At 47.1% G+C, this 12,761-nt stretch overlaps 2 protein-coding genes across 6 annotated transcripts in view; one reads left to right on the top strand and one right to left on the bottom strand.

The window, feature by feature from the left end:
• LOC148660099 (protein mono-ADP-ribosyltransferase PARP14-like) overlaps window positions 1-12,761 on the top strand; it is a 197,362-nt gene that overhangs the window by 10,644 nt on the left and 173,957 nt on the right. The window lies entirely within an intron of this gene.
• Window positions 1-12,761, bottom strand: part of LOC148660107 (telomerase protein component 1-like) — a 56,945-nt gene that overhangs the window by 8,271 nt on the left and 35,913 nt on the right. For all 5 annotated transcript variants that reach the window (XM_088634129.1, XM_088634132.1, XM_088634131.1 and 2 more), the window contains 14 exons: window positions 8,270-8,519; window positions 7,322-7,442; window positions 6,762-6,886; window positions 6,284-6,383; window positions 5,361-5,516; window positions 4,499-4,711; window positions 4,340-4,396; window positions 3,903-4,017; window positions 3,381-3,608; window positions 2,872-3,026; window positions 2,403-2,504; window positions 2,211-2,318; window positions 1,577-1,706; window positions 404-495 (listed from right to left, as the gene is read on the bottom strand). In XM_088634129.1, the coding sequence (XP_088490255.1) occupies window positions 404-495; window positions 1,577-1,706; window positions 2,211-2,318; window positions 2,403-2,504; window positions 2,872-3,026; window positions 3,381-3,608; window positions 3,903-4,017; window positions 4,340-4,396; window positions 4,499-4,711; window positions 5,361-5,516; window positions 6,284-6,383; window positions 6,762-6,886; window positions 7,322-7,442; window positions 8,270-8,519 (1,952 nt within the window). The remainder of the gene's footprint in view (window positions 1-403; window positions 496-1,576; window positions 1,707-2,210; window positions 2,319-2,402; window positions 2,505-2,871; window positions 3,027-3,380; window positions 3,609-3,902; window positions 4,018-4,339; window positions 4,397-4,498; window positions 4,712-5,360; window positions 5,517-6,283; window positions 6,384-6,761; window positions 6,887-7,321; window positions 7,443-8,269; window positions 8,520-12,761) is intronic.

Here is a 12,761-nt window from a genome sequence, read left to right as displayed (position 1 = left end):
AAAAGGAACAGGCTCTTCAACTCGAACTCAAGGCGCCACCTTCCTCCCACCCGCACTTAATAAAACCACCCTTCTAGCTCATGATTAGTCCAACCGTGACCTGGCATCATTCGTTTTCCTTTTGCAGGTTAAATGTAAAGGAATAATCATCATTTCTCAAGCACAGGCAAGGAGCTGGATTGAAAAATATTGTAATTACAGGAGGTTGTCTTTATTACTTTGTCCTTCCTTGCAAGATTGGAGACAAAGGAAACCATGCTTACGAAGGTGTAAATGAGGCATTGCCAGTTGAAATTGAAACAAGAAATCCTAACTGGGAGGCATCTGAGACAACTGTCCATCACCGCAATCACTGGTCATTTCTCACGCTATCAGAACTCTGCAAAAGACAACATTATCTCACCTGCAGGGGGCGCCATAGTCTGACCGTCCCGTCGTCGGACGCCGTAGCTACTGTGAGGCAATCGGGTTTGACATCCTGACTATTGATCTCGTCTTTTCCCAGCATTCCCCACCGAAGGAAAAAAAGAGCACGTTTCACCAAATTTGAAGACTGAGCATTAAGAAGCAGATCTTAATCTGCTCATGCACTGCACTACATCAAGTACTCAAGTATAAAACTGGGCATTTGAGTTTAAAACAGGATCACTTTTCCATTTAATTCAATATGGCACTTTCGGGTCCATTCCATTGTAAAATTGATCCTTAAACTACTTAATCCCATCACCAGTGCAATGGCAAGTTGTGATGTTGTTAATAGCATTGCTGTCTTACGATACAATTCTGGACCTGGGGTGCTTCCTGCATGGAGCTTCCATGTTCTTCCTGTGTTTGTGTGGGTTTCCTGTGCTTGTGTGGGTGCTGGTATTAAACAACCAGCATGATTTTGGACCAATCTTGCTGGCAGTTTAATTGTCTTTGTTGCGGGTATGTGCATGTCTGTGTTGGTGTGTGCCCCGCGATGCACTGGCGTCCCATCCAGCGTGTATCCTAGCTCCCGCTGGTGGATAGGATTGGATCAAGCAGATTCAAAAATAGACGGATGAAGGGAAAAACCGAGGCTGGATACAATTTCTTTTTATGAGGATAAGAGTGTGTTTCTGTTTACTTCACACATCAGAGGCGAGTTCAAGGAAGGCTCATGGGAAGTCCTAAAAGTATCGCCTACCACAGATCTCTAGAACCAAACATTGGGACCAAGACCAGACAGCAAATCAATGAGTCTTCAATGAAGTGAAATAAATTTCATTGGACTAAAAACAGCAAAACAGCTAATGGCTCCATGGCTTAGGAAGAAGAACCCAATGGCTTCCTCTGATCCAGGATGACATTTTATGCTCAAATCCGAGGGATATTTATTTCACCATCCTGTAGTTTCCTGAGGGATCTGAAAGTGAAAATCGACTAATAGTCTCAGAACCTACTGCAATTTAGACCAATGAAGTCATTGCTGGATCTATTTACTTTATGTAACCAAGAGGTTTGGGATTCAGGAAATCCTGCTGCTCTCCAGGTCCTGGAATAAATAACCCCAATCTAATCCATTTTTCCAGCACCCCATTGTCCGATACCATACCTGTCTGGCAGAAAGGGGCACAGTGATTAACCCTGGCTGGATGGGCTGGTATCCTGGTGATCTCAATGCCGGCTTTCCAGTCCCACACCACCATCTCCCCACTGCCCGATCCGGAAATCACATAGTTGCCCTGGGAAGAATCGGTGACACCGGGAAGAATGACATTCTCTGCTCCTAGCTTTGGCTACGTTCTTCATCTCCAACAGTTCTAGTATACAGAACTCATCACTGCTCATTTCGTAGTGTGTCTCTTATAAAATCCACTCTCTCAGTTAGTGAGGACACAAACTCAGTAGGCAACTGTTCTCTTGAAGAATCGCATGTTGTCAGCAGAATTTGACCCCCTGGTAACCACTCTCAAGCAGCTCTCCAATGATCTCAGATTATTAAGGTATCAAAACTCTGATAAGTGAAAATCCTCTCATTTCTGACCATCTTACTCATAGACTGTTCAGAACTGCACTGGCAGCACATATGAGGAAGCCAGCACAGGAGTTGGCTCTTGCTTGAACCTCCTGTTTTGATCTTTTCAAATCATGTGTAAGATGGTCATTAAGTATAGATAACTGGTCACTACAGGTCAGTAATGAAAGAGATAACATCTCCTCCCACCAGCCCCCTCTTTGTGACTTACCAAACTACAGACTGAACTGAGGAAGGAGTTCTGTCCCAGAAACTCCCTGACACACTGGCCTGATACTGGCTCCCACACGCGTAACCTGCAGTCATTGGAACAGCTCACCTATAAGAGATGAAAAGATTGAACAAACAAGCACATCCTGAGCTCAATGCACCCAGCGGCTAATGCATCCATCCCGGTCCTCACCAGGGATTCCTCTGTCCAGGTGCATCCAGTGATCCAGTCCGTGTGACATTGAAGGAAGGACCGGGAGAGACACATCGCACGCACATCCCACACCATGAGAGTCTGCACAGAGACACAAAGTGAAAGGGTCAGCTACAGCACAGCAAGACAAAGTCACACACGTGCTTTCACTGTACAGATGGAAGTTCAGGTCCATAAGAAGCTTGTCTCATTTCATCTGCTGCAGCGTCTCCTGTAATATTTTATAGCCGTATCTTCTTCCACGGGCTCTGCTCTGATTTCTCTATTGCATTAATGATCTATCTTCTCACTCCTCCTACACTGTGCATCCTATCCAAATGTATTTCTTGGAGATTCGCTCAGCAGTACAGACGTACTCTATAAAGGTCTCAAACAACCTCAGTCTGTCTCAGCAATGTTAACGCTGACCTCTGCAATGTTAACACTGCAGATGAACCTCCACTCTTACCTGATCTTTACCCCCGGATAGAAGCTCTTGTCCATTGGGACTGAATGACAAGCAGGTGACTCCTCCTTCATGACCTCTCAGGACACATGTAGGGGTGATGCTGTCAGAGGGACTAGCTAGCTCCTGAACCGACCACAGAGCAACAGTGAAGTCATCTAGCAATCAGACAGAATAGAAGAGTGTTAATACAGATTGCTGCACTGGTGATATTGATTACTAATGAACATTAGCACTGCATTTAATTGTACTGTATATTATTACACTGACACTGAGAGAGAGGGGTTAATACTGGACACTCCAGTACATTAACACTGCAATGAGAGGGAGGGGTTCATACAGACACACTGCACTGGGAAAGGAACAGAGAAACACATGAAATACAGTGGCAGGGTTCACCCAACAGTAGCCTAGGTCCGATCTGTGCTAAGAATAAACTTTACCTACATAAACACAGGCAGACAAATTAATATGGTCTTTTCCCAGATCTAGTTAAAGCAAGATTCTGTTACCAGACGCTGATGCTAGAAGAGTTGGGGAGCAGGCCAAGGCAAGGATGGGCCCTCTGTGGGCTTTTAATCGGCTTTGACACGTTAAGCTCTCTGCCATCTCCCCCCACCAGACACGCAGTATGTGGTCATCACTGCCCGACACCAGGACCTCAGTCTTGCCCTCCATCTGCAACCAGGTCAGGCAGCGCACAGGCACCCTGGGGTCCTCGCTCATCCACTTCTGCTGCCCTGGGGACAAGAAAAACACTATTACTGAGCTGCAGGAAAGCTCTCTCTGTCGTCATTCTAGGATCTTGGGATTGGCCTCCCATGATATTTCCCCCACCCCCCGCCATGATCCTCTTCCTCTTCAGGCTCTGCAGGCAGCAAGAAAAAAAAAGATATCTATCCATCCTGGTCTTGTCTGTCCATCACTAGGACAAGGACAGGTCAATTCCTCTCCTCTTCCAGTGTCCGGAACACTGGAACACGCCACCCCAGCCATGCTGCTGAATCTGGTGCCCCCCCATCTTTCAGCCGTACCTGAACTCAGCTGGTAAAGCTGGATCCCATCGCTATGGTAACCCACAGCCGCGTAGTCCCCAGTGACGGCCACGCAGAGAGCAGGAGAGCCCGCCGTCGCCGAGGAACCTCCTTCCTGTGAGGCACAAGAGAGGGCAATCCAGTCCCCACCACGCTGAGCAGACACTATACAAATAGGTGTGAGGAGCTTTTGAAGAATATTTAGGAAAGAGAACTGCTACTGTACTGTTCACGACATCTGCTATAGTGCATCAACACCAGATGGAATCGAAGAGAGAAAGACCATTTAAAGTAGGCTACACAGCTGGGAATTACAGCACATGAATGGGCGAACATGCACAGCCCTGACTGGAGACTGGGTTAAGATGTTGTTACCCAGCAAACACAGTATGCGTTGGGCGATAACCACTGCCGGGTTCGTCTTCGCTTTTACTCACCCCTGAGTCCCCTAACCTGCCGACAGGGCGGCCCAGATTGCCAGACCACAGGTTGACCTGTGCAGGACACAGACAGGGCAAGAGACGGAAGAGTGGATTAATACCGCGCACTGAGCAGGCTTCATCCCACAGCGCCGAGTGTTCAGGGTCTGCTCTCACCAGGCAGTCTGTCCCCGCGGTCAGCAGAAGCCTTCCATTCTCCATGAACCTCAGCACCTCCGTGGAGCCCTGGTGAGCTCTATAGTGCCCCACACTGGCCGCCGCGGGTACCGACCAAAGCCTCACCTCCCCAGACAGACACCCTGAGGTAAGGAGCCCGCCGGAGGGAGAGTAGGACAGACTGCGGACAGCCACCTCATGCCCCGACAGATCCTGGAACAGGACACAGGACACAGGTGAAGACGCAATGGAGCAGATGTGGGATACATATTCCTGTAAGAAGTACCAGGCACACAGTGCCAAACCTCATCTGTTGAAGTAGTTCAAACAACTGGGAGCTGCGTCAGCAGGCGTAGGCTACAAAGGAACAAGGAAAGGTTTATTCCATGCTGAAAAGAGAAGAAAAACAATGTTTTGGCTGTGGAGCCTTCTTTGGGTGTCACACCTGAAGAAGGCTCCACAGCAGAAACGTTGTGTTTCTTTTCTTCTCTTTCAGCATGAAATGAACCTTTACTTGTTCCTAATCTGTTCAAGACAACAGAGAGAAGAAGATCCAGTGACACAATGGCCAACTGATTAATACACTGAGTGAATGGCTAACGTTTATCTCTTACCGACCAATTATCAGACAATTATCAGACAGTCTGTGTGACCTGATGCCCACACTGGCTTATCCTTCTGAGGCATCGAGATGATGGTGGTGACTCAGCTCTGCACGAAACCAGCCTAGCAGGCTAAAAAATGAGGTGAATCTGGCCCAAACTCAACATCTATCTCTGGAAACCGACGTCAGCTGCAGGACCTGGACCTGCGCCGATGCGAAGTGACTTGGGTTTGGCGTTACTGAACTGCAAACACTCACCACCACGCTCTGCCCTGTCAGCCAGTTCCACAGCCGGATCTTCCTGTCCCAACCACCCACTGCCACCAGCTGACCTTCGGGGTGAAAGGTCACGCAGTTCAAAGGGCACGGATTGGTAAGGGTGACACACAGGCTGCCCTTTGGAACGTCCCACACCTAGGGAGAACGGGAAAGAAAGTAAAAATAAATGAGACATTTCTATTATTCTACAGTATATGAGGAGGCATTGATTAATGGTATTTGTAGCATGTTTACTTCCCTTCAATATATACTGTACATCTCTCTGTAGCAGTACAACCTACTGCTATTGAGTTTTTAATGAATGTCTTTAGGCATAAGAACAATACAAGTGACTAAGAAAAAAGACTATGGTATTCAACCACATTGGAACAAATCGGAGACTAGGAATTTATTGTTGCTCTCACGAGATTTCACCTAAAATCAGAACTTTTATACCCAGTTTTGCTAGTATAGAGAGGTAAGGGTGTACTGACTAAAGAATGTGTGTGTGTTCCCAGTTTGATTTCTGTATTTTGTAACAGTTACAGATTATCTGCTTAGATAAGATAAGATCACTTTATTAGCCTTTTGTCTTTTCGCAGACCCCAGCTTGCTCTCCATGAGACACACAGACAGGGAGAGAGAGAAGCTTGGGGTCAGAGCACAGGGTCAACCATTTATACAGCACCCCTGGAGCAGCTGGGGTTACCGGCCTTGCTCACGGGCCCAACAGAGTAGAATTCCACTGCCGGCCACGGGATTTGAACCGGCAACCTTCCAGCCACAGGCGCAGATCCTGAGCCACAGTGCCACCACTACGCCCGGTGCTTCCATCTCTATCTGCACAAAATCTGTGTTCTGTGTAGAATGGCTGTGATTTACAGCAACAACAGGACACAGCAGCACTTCCAAGCATCTCTTACCTTCAACTGCGAGTCCAGAGACACGGTGGCAAGGTTCTTCCTGTCAGCGCTGATGTCACATCCTGTTATCGTGCTCTTGTGGGCATCGACTTGGACAGTCCTGGAAAGAAACGAGTGGAAGGGACATATCTGGTTGGTTTCCCCAAATGACCACTAATGGTTAAGTTTGGCAAACTAATACCTTAACTTTGAAAGATCACAAATAAGATATACTGATAGAAAGAACTGCATCAAGCACATGCAAGTTCATATCAGTCTCACAAAATTGCTCATTCTACCAAAAATCGCAGTTGAGATTTCAATGTATATTTGAATTCTATCCTTTACTTACACACCTTTCCCTATAAGCTGGAGGGTCTTGTAGAAAGAATGACAGGTCGATGGAAACAGTGAAAAAGGATGGGCTGAACTTTTTGACATATTGCTATGGCTACAGCACCGTTAGTAACGCCATGTGTGATTTTTGCATGACCAATACCTGCAGCCGTTATCGATGTCCCAGACTTCTAGACGCCCATCGAAGGAGGTGGAGCCCAATAAGCCTTCCCGTAGGAACACACAGCCTGAGATCCCATCACAGCTGCTGACCAGAGACCTTACTTCCTGCGTCAGTGACCAATCACAAGACAGTCAAATTACTCCATAACACATAATCGACATATCACAGTTGATTACCAGAGACCTCACTTCCTGTGCCAGTGATCAATCAGGAGTTTAATTTGTGCATTTTCATACAACAAATCCATTATCTGAATAAGAAAATCCTAAATTTTCCCTTTACACTTCTCCTCTAGTCCCAGACATCTAGGGGCTACTTATTCTCCCTGGGTAGCTCAGCAAAAATGGCTTCTGAAACTAATTCAGGACACCAAAGACCAGGACAGCACAAGGGCAATTATTTCTGGGCAGAAACAAACTGATCAAAGCCAGTTCCATATCTACACCAGACATTTCCTATCACAGAACACTGAGGAGAAATGCCTCCTCCAGGGTCACTGGGCAAACCCCAGGAAGAGCAGAGGAATGGAAATGGCATACCTGCCCAGTCTCCGTGTTGATGACGTGGAGGGTCCCCTGTCCGGTGCCCACCACTGCCAGCCTGTGCCCCGGGTGGAGGCACATACAGGTTGGCACAGCGCGAAACGTCATGAGCGTGTCGCTGGGGAGGCAAAAAGTGGGGCCGATCACGTATTTGATCTCGGCAGTGTCCAGGGAGAGAGGAGTTTCCTTCAAGTGATAAGCGGTATAAAGAAATTCCACAGGATCTAAAAATGAAATCTTAGTTTCCGAGAGCCCTACAACCCAAAAGGCTTCCTAAAGAGCTTTTATGTAAGCGATGGGGCTTACGTTTGGGTTGCCCCAAAGTGCAAGAGTAATAGGTTAAACCTTTCTTTTTTCCCCCGCAAACATTTGATGCTGCTCGTTCGGAAAATTCTGTACCACACTCACAAAAGGTGTGGAAGATCGAGTGAGAGGAACTCTTGAGAAGGGTCAAGACAGTGACTATGCGCGGGAGAGGTTTTCTGTTGGCACCCAAGACAACCGTCTTTCTGCAACCGAAGCCTGTGATTTGTCATACCCGTGTGTTTGATCAGAGAGAAATAAAACAGATTGCGTGATGCCAAATGGCATCTTCCTGTCCTGTTGTGGTTGTGTTTGAAAGACTTCTGTGAGTGTCCTGTGCCTTATGTGCTCCTTTGATATGTTAAACTCTCGCCTACATTTAATGTATAAAAGGGAAAGGATAACTATAGTCCAGTGGGCATATTTACTGAGTTCTAGGGGAAATCCTGACTCTCTGCTATGCTCCCCTTCAGCTGACTGAATAAAAGATCTCTGCTTGACTATCTCCTAACCTGAGTGAAGACTGAGTTTTTCATCAACAATGGGTAGGTGTGATGTGCTTTTTTAGACTTGACTGATAAGTGGAATTGGTCCTCTATTTAAGGAACGGGAGAAGATTTAAGAACTTTCAAGGAAAGTTACCTGGCTTCTTTCTTAATTTCGCGTGGCTTGTTCAACCATGTTAAGATGCGCACACCGGGCACGGAGCTGTTCTCCCTTCCCACAATTCCCTGGGCCCACCGGTGGGCGGCAGACCCCTCGGGCTCATTGAGGGCCTGCTGGAGGAAGAGCGCCGGCCAGCGGGAGAGGGCAGGGCCGTGGTGACGCAGAAACGCGCGACACGTCTCCAGGGGGCTGTGGGTGACCGGATTCCCCAAGACCTCGCACGAATCTGAGGCGACAGCAGGGGCAGAAAACGCTCACAGTCATTCTACACAGCACACGGGTTGTGTGCAGATAGTTTTGGAAGCAGATCTTTAACTGTTACTAAATGTACAAAGGAAACACAACGGGGCAGCCAAACTGGCAGAGCACACACATTCTTTAGCTTGTACACTCATACCTTGCCATACTACCACAGCTGGGTACTGAAGAAAGATGTGAAGACGGGGGTTTGAATTTAATCTTTTCTGTAGGGGGTTTAGACTTCCAAGTCACAAGCAGGGGTTTATGGCAGGAAAGGGGGTTAACTGATAAGGATTGCAGATGCCAGCTAGGAACCCCCCTGGGTGTAATGTTAAAACTGACCATTTGCCCAGAACATCGTAAACTGGCCAAATACCATGAACCCCCCTCTTTACCATCATACCGAGTGACGTCAGAAACAGAGAAGAAAACAATATATAACCCAAAAGTTTGTAACAGTACGTTGAACAATACTTCGGTTTTGTTGTTTCTTGCGAGAAACAAGACTTCGGCTTTATTGTTCCTTGCATGCAATAAACTCATCTGTTTCACTTCATCTCGGGATCAAGAACCTTGTTTCTTCTGTTACAACAAATTTGGCGTAGTCGGCGGATGCTCCAGAAGGCGCAGAACTTCCCATCGGCAGGAGAGACGGTCAGCGCGCACATAACTAAGAGGTAAGGACTCCTCTTTTATTTAAAAGTCCCGACTCTCTCTGACCGATTGGGAAATCTCTGCTCCCTGCGAGAATCGCCCGAGATGACGGAGTAAACGTGAGTTTCTGAATTCCTCTGGCCCGGGGAAGGCACCGGTGTATGTAATGGGTTGTTTGCTGTAAGCCCAGAATTTGGTCTGGCAGGGGTTCCGCGGTATTGTGTACAGGCGTTCGAAGCTGGTGTATGCCTTAATTGCGCGTGGAGTTTTGAACGGGTTTTGGACCCTTACCGTGAAGTCAGGACTGGTGTGGGTCTTAATTGCACCCGGAGTTCTGAAGCTCAGAACTGGTTTGGGTCTTAATTGCACCCGGAGTTCTGAGGCTCTGAATCGGTGTGGGCCTTAATTGCGCCCGGGGTTCTAGAGCAAGTGGTGCATTAAATGCACGTAGTTCAGGACTGGTGTGGGTCTTAGTTGCACCCGGAGTTCTGAAGGTCAGAACTGGTGTGGGTCTTAATTGCACCCGGAGTTCTGTGGCTCGGGATCGGTGTGGGCCTTAATTGCGCCCGGGGTTCTGGAGCTGAGTGGTGCATTAAATGCACGTATAATCCAGGATTGGTGTGGGCTTTAATTACGCCCGGGGTCCTGAGATTAGCTACGCCTTGATCGTGCACAGATTGGCGTGGCGTGGTTTTTTTTTGTTTTAAAGGAAGCAGGAGTGGAGGAGATATATGTATGTATGTTTTTGGTGTTTTCCTTGTTTGTGAAATACATATACACACGCGCGACACTGGCATGGGCGCACCTCATAGTGGGGAGCGGGGCATTAAGTGGCAGGATTTGGGGGACCCGAGAATCGCCCTGATTGAGCTCAGTGCGTAAATCCACCCCGGGGCAAAAGCAGCGATGCTGGCGTTCTGGGGATGGTGAATTACTGATCAAGAAAGGGGGTTTTCGAGGTCTCGTTTCTTACCTGTGAACAGTGCGGTGTAAGTCCTCTCTAAAGTCTCGGAGAGGCATTTAGATCCTGAGGTAACAGACGCCCTTGGCTGAATGAGTGCAGGAATGCACAGGTTTTTCAAGTGAAAGCATCCCCCTACTGAATGAGCTGTTACCTCACCCACGACAAAAGTAAATCTTAAAGAGACCGAACATGTGCGCTAACTGATGGTTTGAGAAAGTGGTGGAAGGGTCCGTTTAAATATCGGAAAAGTGTAAGTTGACGGAAAAGAAGGAGAAAAATATGGAAAAAGCTGAGTTTGTCAGAGGGAATTTGGGGCGAAGACGCCTGTAAAGAAAGCATATATGAGTATTGATTGGCAAAAGCACAAGCATGTAGCTCCCACCCTGGTGCACGGCCGGCACCAGTAGTGGCAGATACATGACGAAAAAAAAAAGAAATTGGGATGTGACTTAAAAGTGTGTTTACGGGGAAAATAAAACCCGGAAGAAGATATACTTTACTCGCTACGAAAGAGTATAGGAAAAAAAAAGCTAAAAGAGGCAGTACAGGAGAATGAGAAACGAATTAGGAATTAACTCCTGGTCACGCTGCACTGGTTAATGTGCTGCAGCCAGCGACTAAGTTATATCCTGCTCTCCCACAGGGGAACAAACAGGCAGGAAACGAAAATAATCGGGATCAATTCCCTCAGTGGCCATATGGAGAAGGGGGGTCTGATTGGGATAACACTTGGTATGAGTGTGATAAAGACGGATCAGGGTCTCCCCTGTTAGAGGGAGGGTGCCCGCAGATCTGTACTCTCACTCGAAGTGGGAAAGGACTTGATGTAGCAGGGGCTGGCGCCGTTGATGACAGCGCCACTCTAACACTGTCTCGCACCCCGTCGAGGGGGTCTGCAATCGCACCTACCTTCCCTGATTTCCCCCATACGATCAAATCCAAAACCGTAAGATATTGACCGGTGGGCTAAAGTACCGCACCCGAAATTAGAAATGCAGCGAACCTGGAGTGCGCTTCAGGAATTAAAAGGATTCATGTAGAAGTAAAACAAGAATACAGCACATTGTATTACGAAGAGAAAAATATATTCTCGATGTGTATGTGTGTTTTATGAATTTGTGTGCCGGCATGTATGTGTGTAACTGTGAGTTTTGGTATACTAAATGACGGTGTGAGTGTGTTTAGCCAGCGGGACTGGCTAGAGACGTAACTAAAGAGACTTGACGAAAATCAACTTAAGGAGATTGGAAAATATAAGAGCGTCTGAAACGTATAAGTACAGTACAGGTGGACGTAAAAGTAGTTAAACAGTTTTTGTATTTTTATACAATTAGTTGCAATAATGGAAACAATTTGGTTTTATTCGAATGTCTCGAAACCAGACATGCTGAAACGCTGTAGGTTTAGAATCGAGACTGGGGAGAATAACGTCTTGTGAGAAAATCTGTTTACCTAACGATTAGATCCTGTAAATCCCTTGTAGCCTCCCTAAGTCTGTCCCAGTCCAGTGGTTAAAAATGTACTGTTAATGGAGTGATGGTTTCTCTGTTAGGGGATACTGGAGCACTACTGTCATGCTTGTTTCACTCCTCTGTTCAACAGTGTACTATAGAGCAATGTATAGGGGAAGATGGCAGGAGGCCACAGGAGTATTGGGACAGCAAGTTTTACTTGCCGAGTACCAGATTTTAATGGGTGGTTTTATTCCAGATCTATTGGGTTGGAATATTATGCATTACAAAGAATGACTATGCAGAACAGGGTATCACGTGGCTTCAACTGGCTGTGATCACTCAGTATGTTGATGGTATTCTGAGTGCTTCCCCTGACAAGGAAACCCACAAGTCTGAGTTGCTTCAGCTTTAGAGTGTCTAATAGAAGCAGTTATGATAAGGCCCTTTTGTGTCTAGCATTGTGAAATTTTAACAGGGCCTGGGTGCAATGTTTTTTACAGGGTGAGCACAACTCTTAACAGATCTGCTTAAGGGGGGAGTGCAGTACAAGGACAAGATTGCCTTGGTTCCCGCAGCAAAAGCCACCTGTAATAATTTGAAACAAGTTCTCTTACAGGTGCTGAGACTGGGGTTTCCTCAGATGGATCAACCATTCCTTTGTATTATTGCAAGTAGCTGACAGAGGCCACCCAAGGAGCCCGCGAGCAGGTCCTGGAGGCGTGGGGACCACCACCTGAAGGAGGGCACAACCTCATCCCAGGAGAGTGGGTGTGGATCAGGAAATTTCCTTCACAGGTTCTCCAGCCCAGGTGGGACGGACCCCACCAGATCCTGTTGACAACCGAGTCTGCGGTTCGAGTGGAAGGAAAAGATCGCTGGATCCACGCGCCACACTGCCGACGAGCCTCATCCCCATTTACAGACTCAGAATGAAATAATTTCTGTTTATAACAATAATTGTTGCTGTAGGACTATGTTCCGCAGGAATTAATGATCATCTCTCCCACAAAGGAGAACATGGAATTAATTCCTTTTTAGGCCTCTCCTATCTGACAGCTAAGAAAACCAACCAAAGTGCCTGCTGGGTGTGTGCCGCATTACCCAAATATGTACAGGGAGGACTTCCTATGGGAGCCATTACTTGGCGTCGCGAGGA

Source organism: Lepisosteus platostomus, chromosome 6 (assembly GCF_059453375.1).
Source record: "Lepisosteus platostomus isolate fLepPlt1 chromosome 6, fLepPlt1.hap1, whole genome shotgun sequence".
NCBI lineage: Eukaryota > Metazoa > Chordata > Actinopteri > Semionotiformes > Lepisosteidae > Lepisosteus > Lepisosteus platostomus.
The sequence above is the reverse complement of the archived record's forward strand: the minus strand, read 5'-3'. Positions and strand labels throughout refer to the sequence as shown.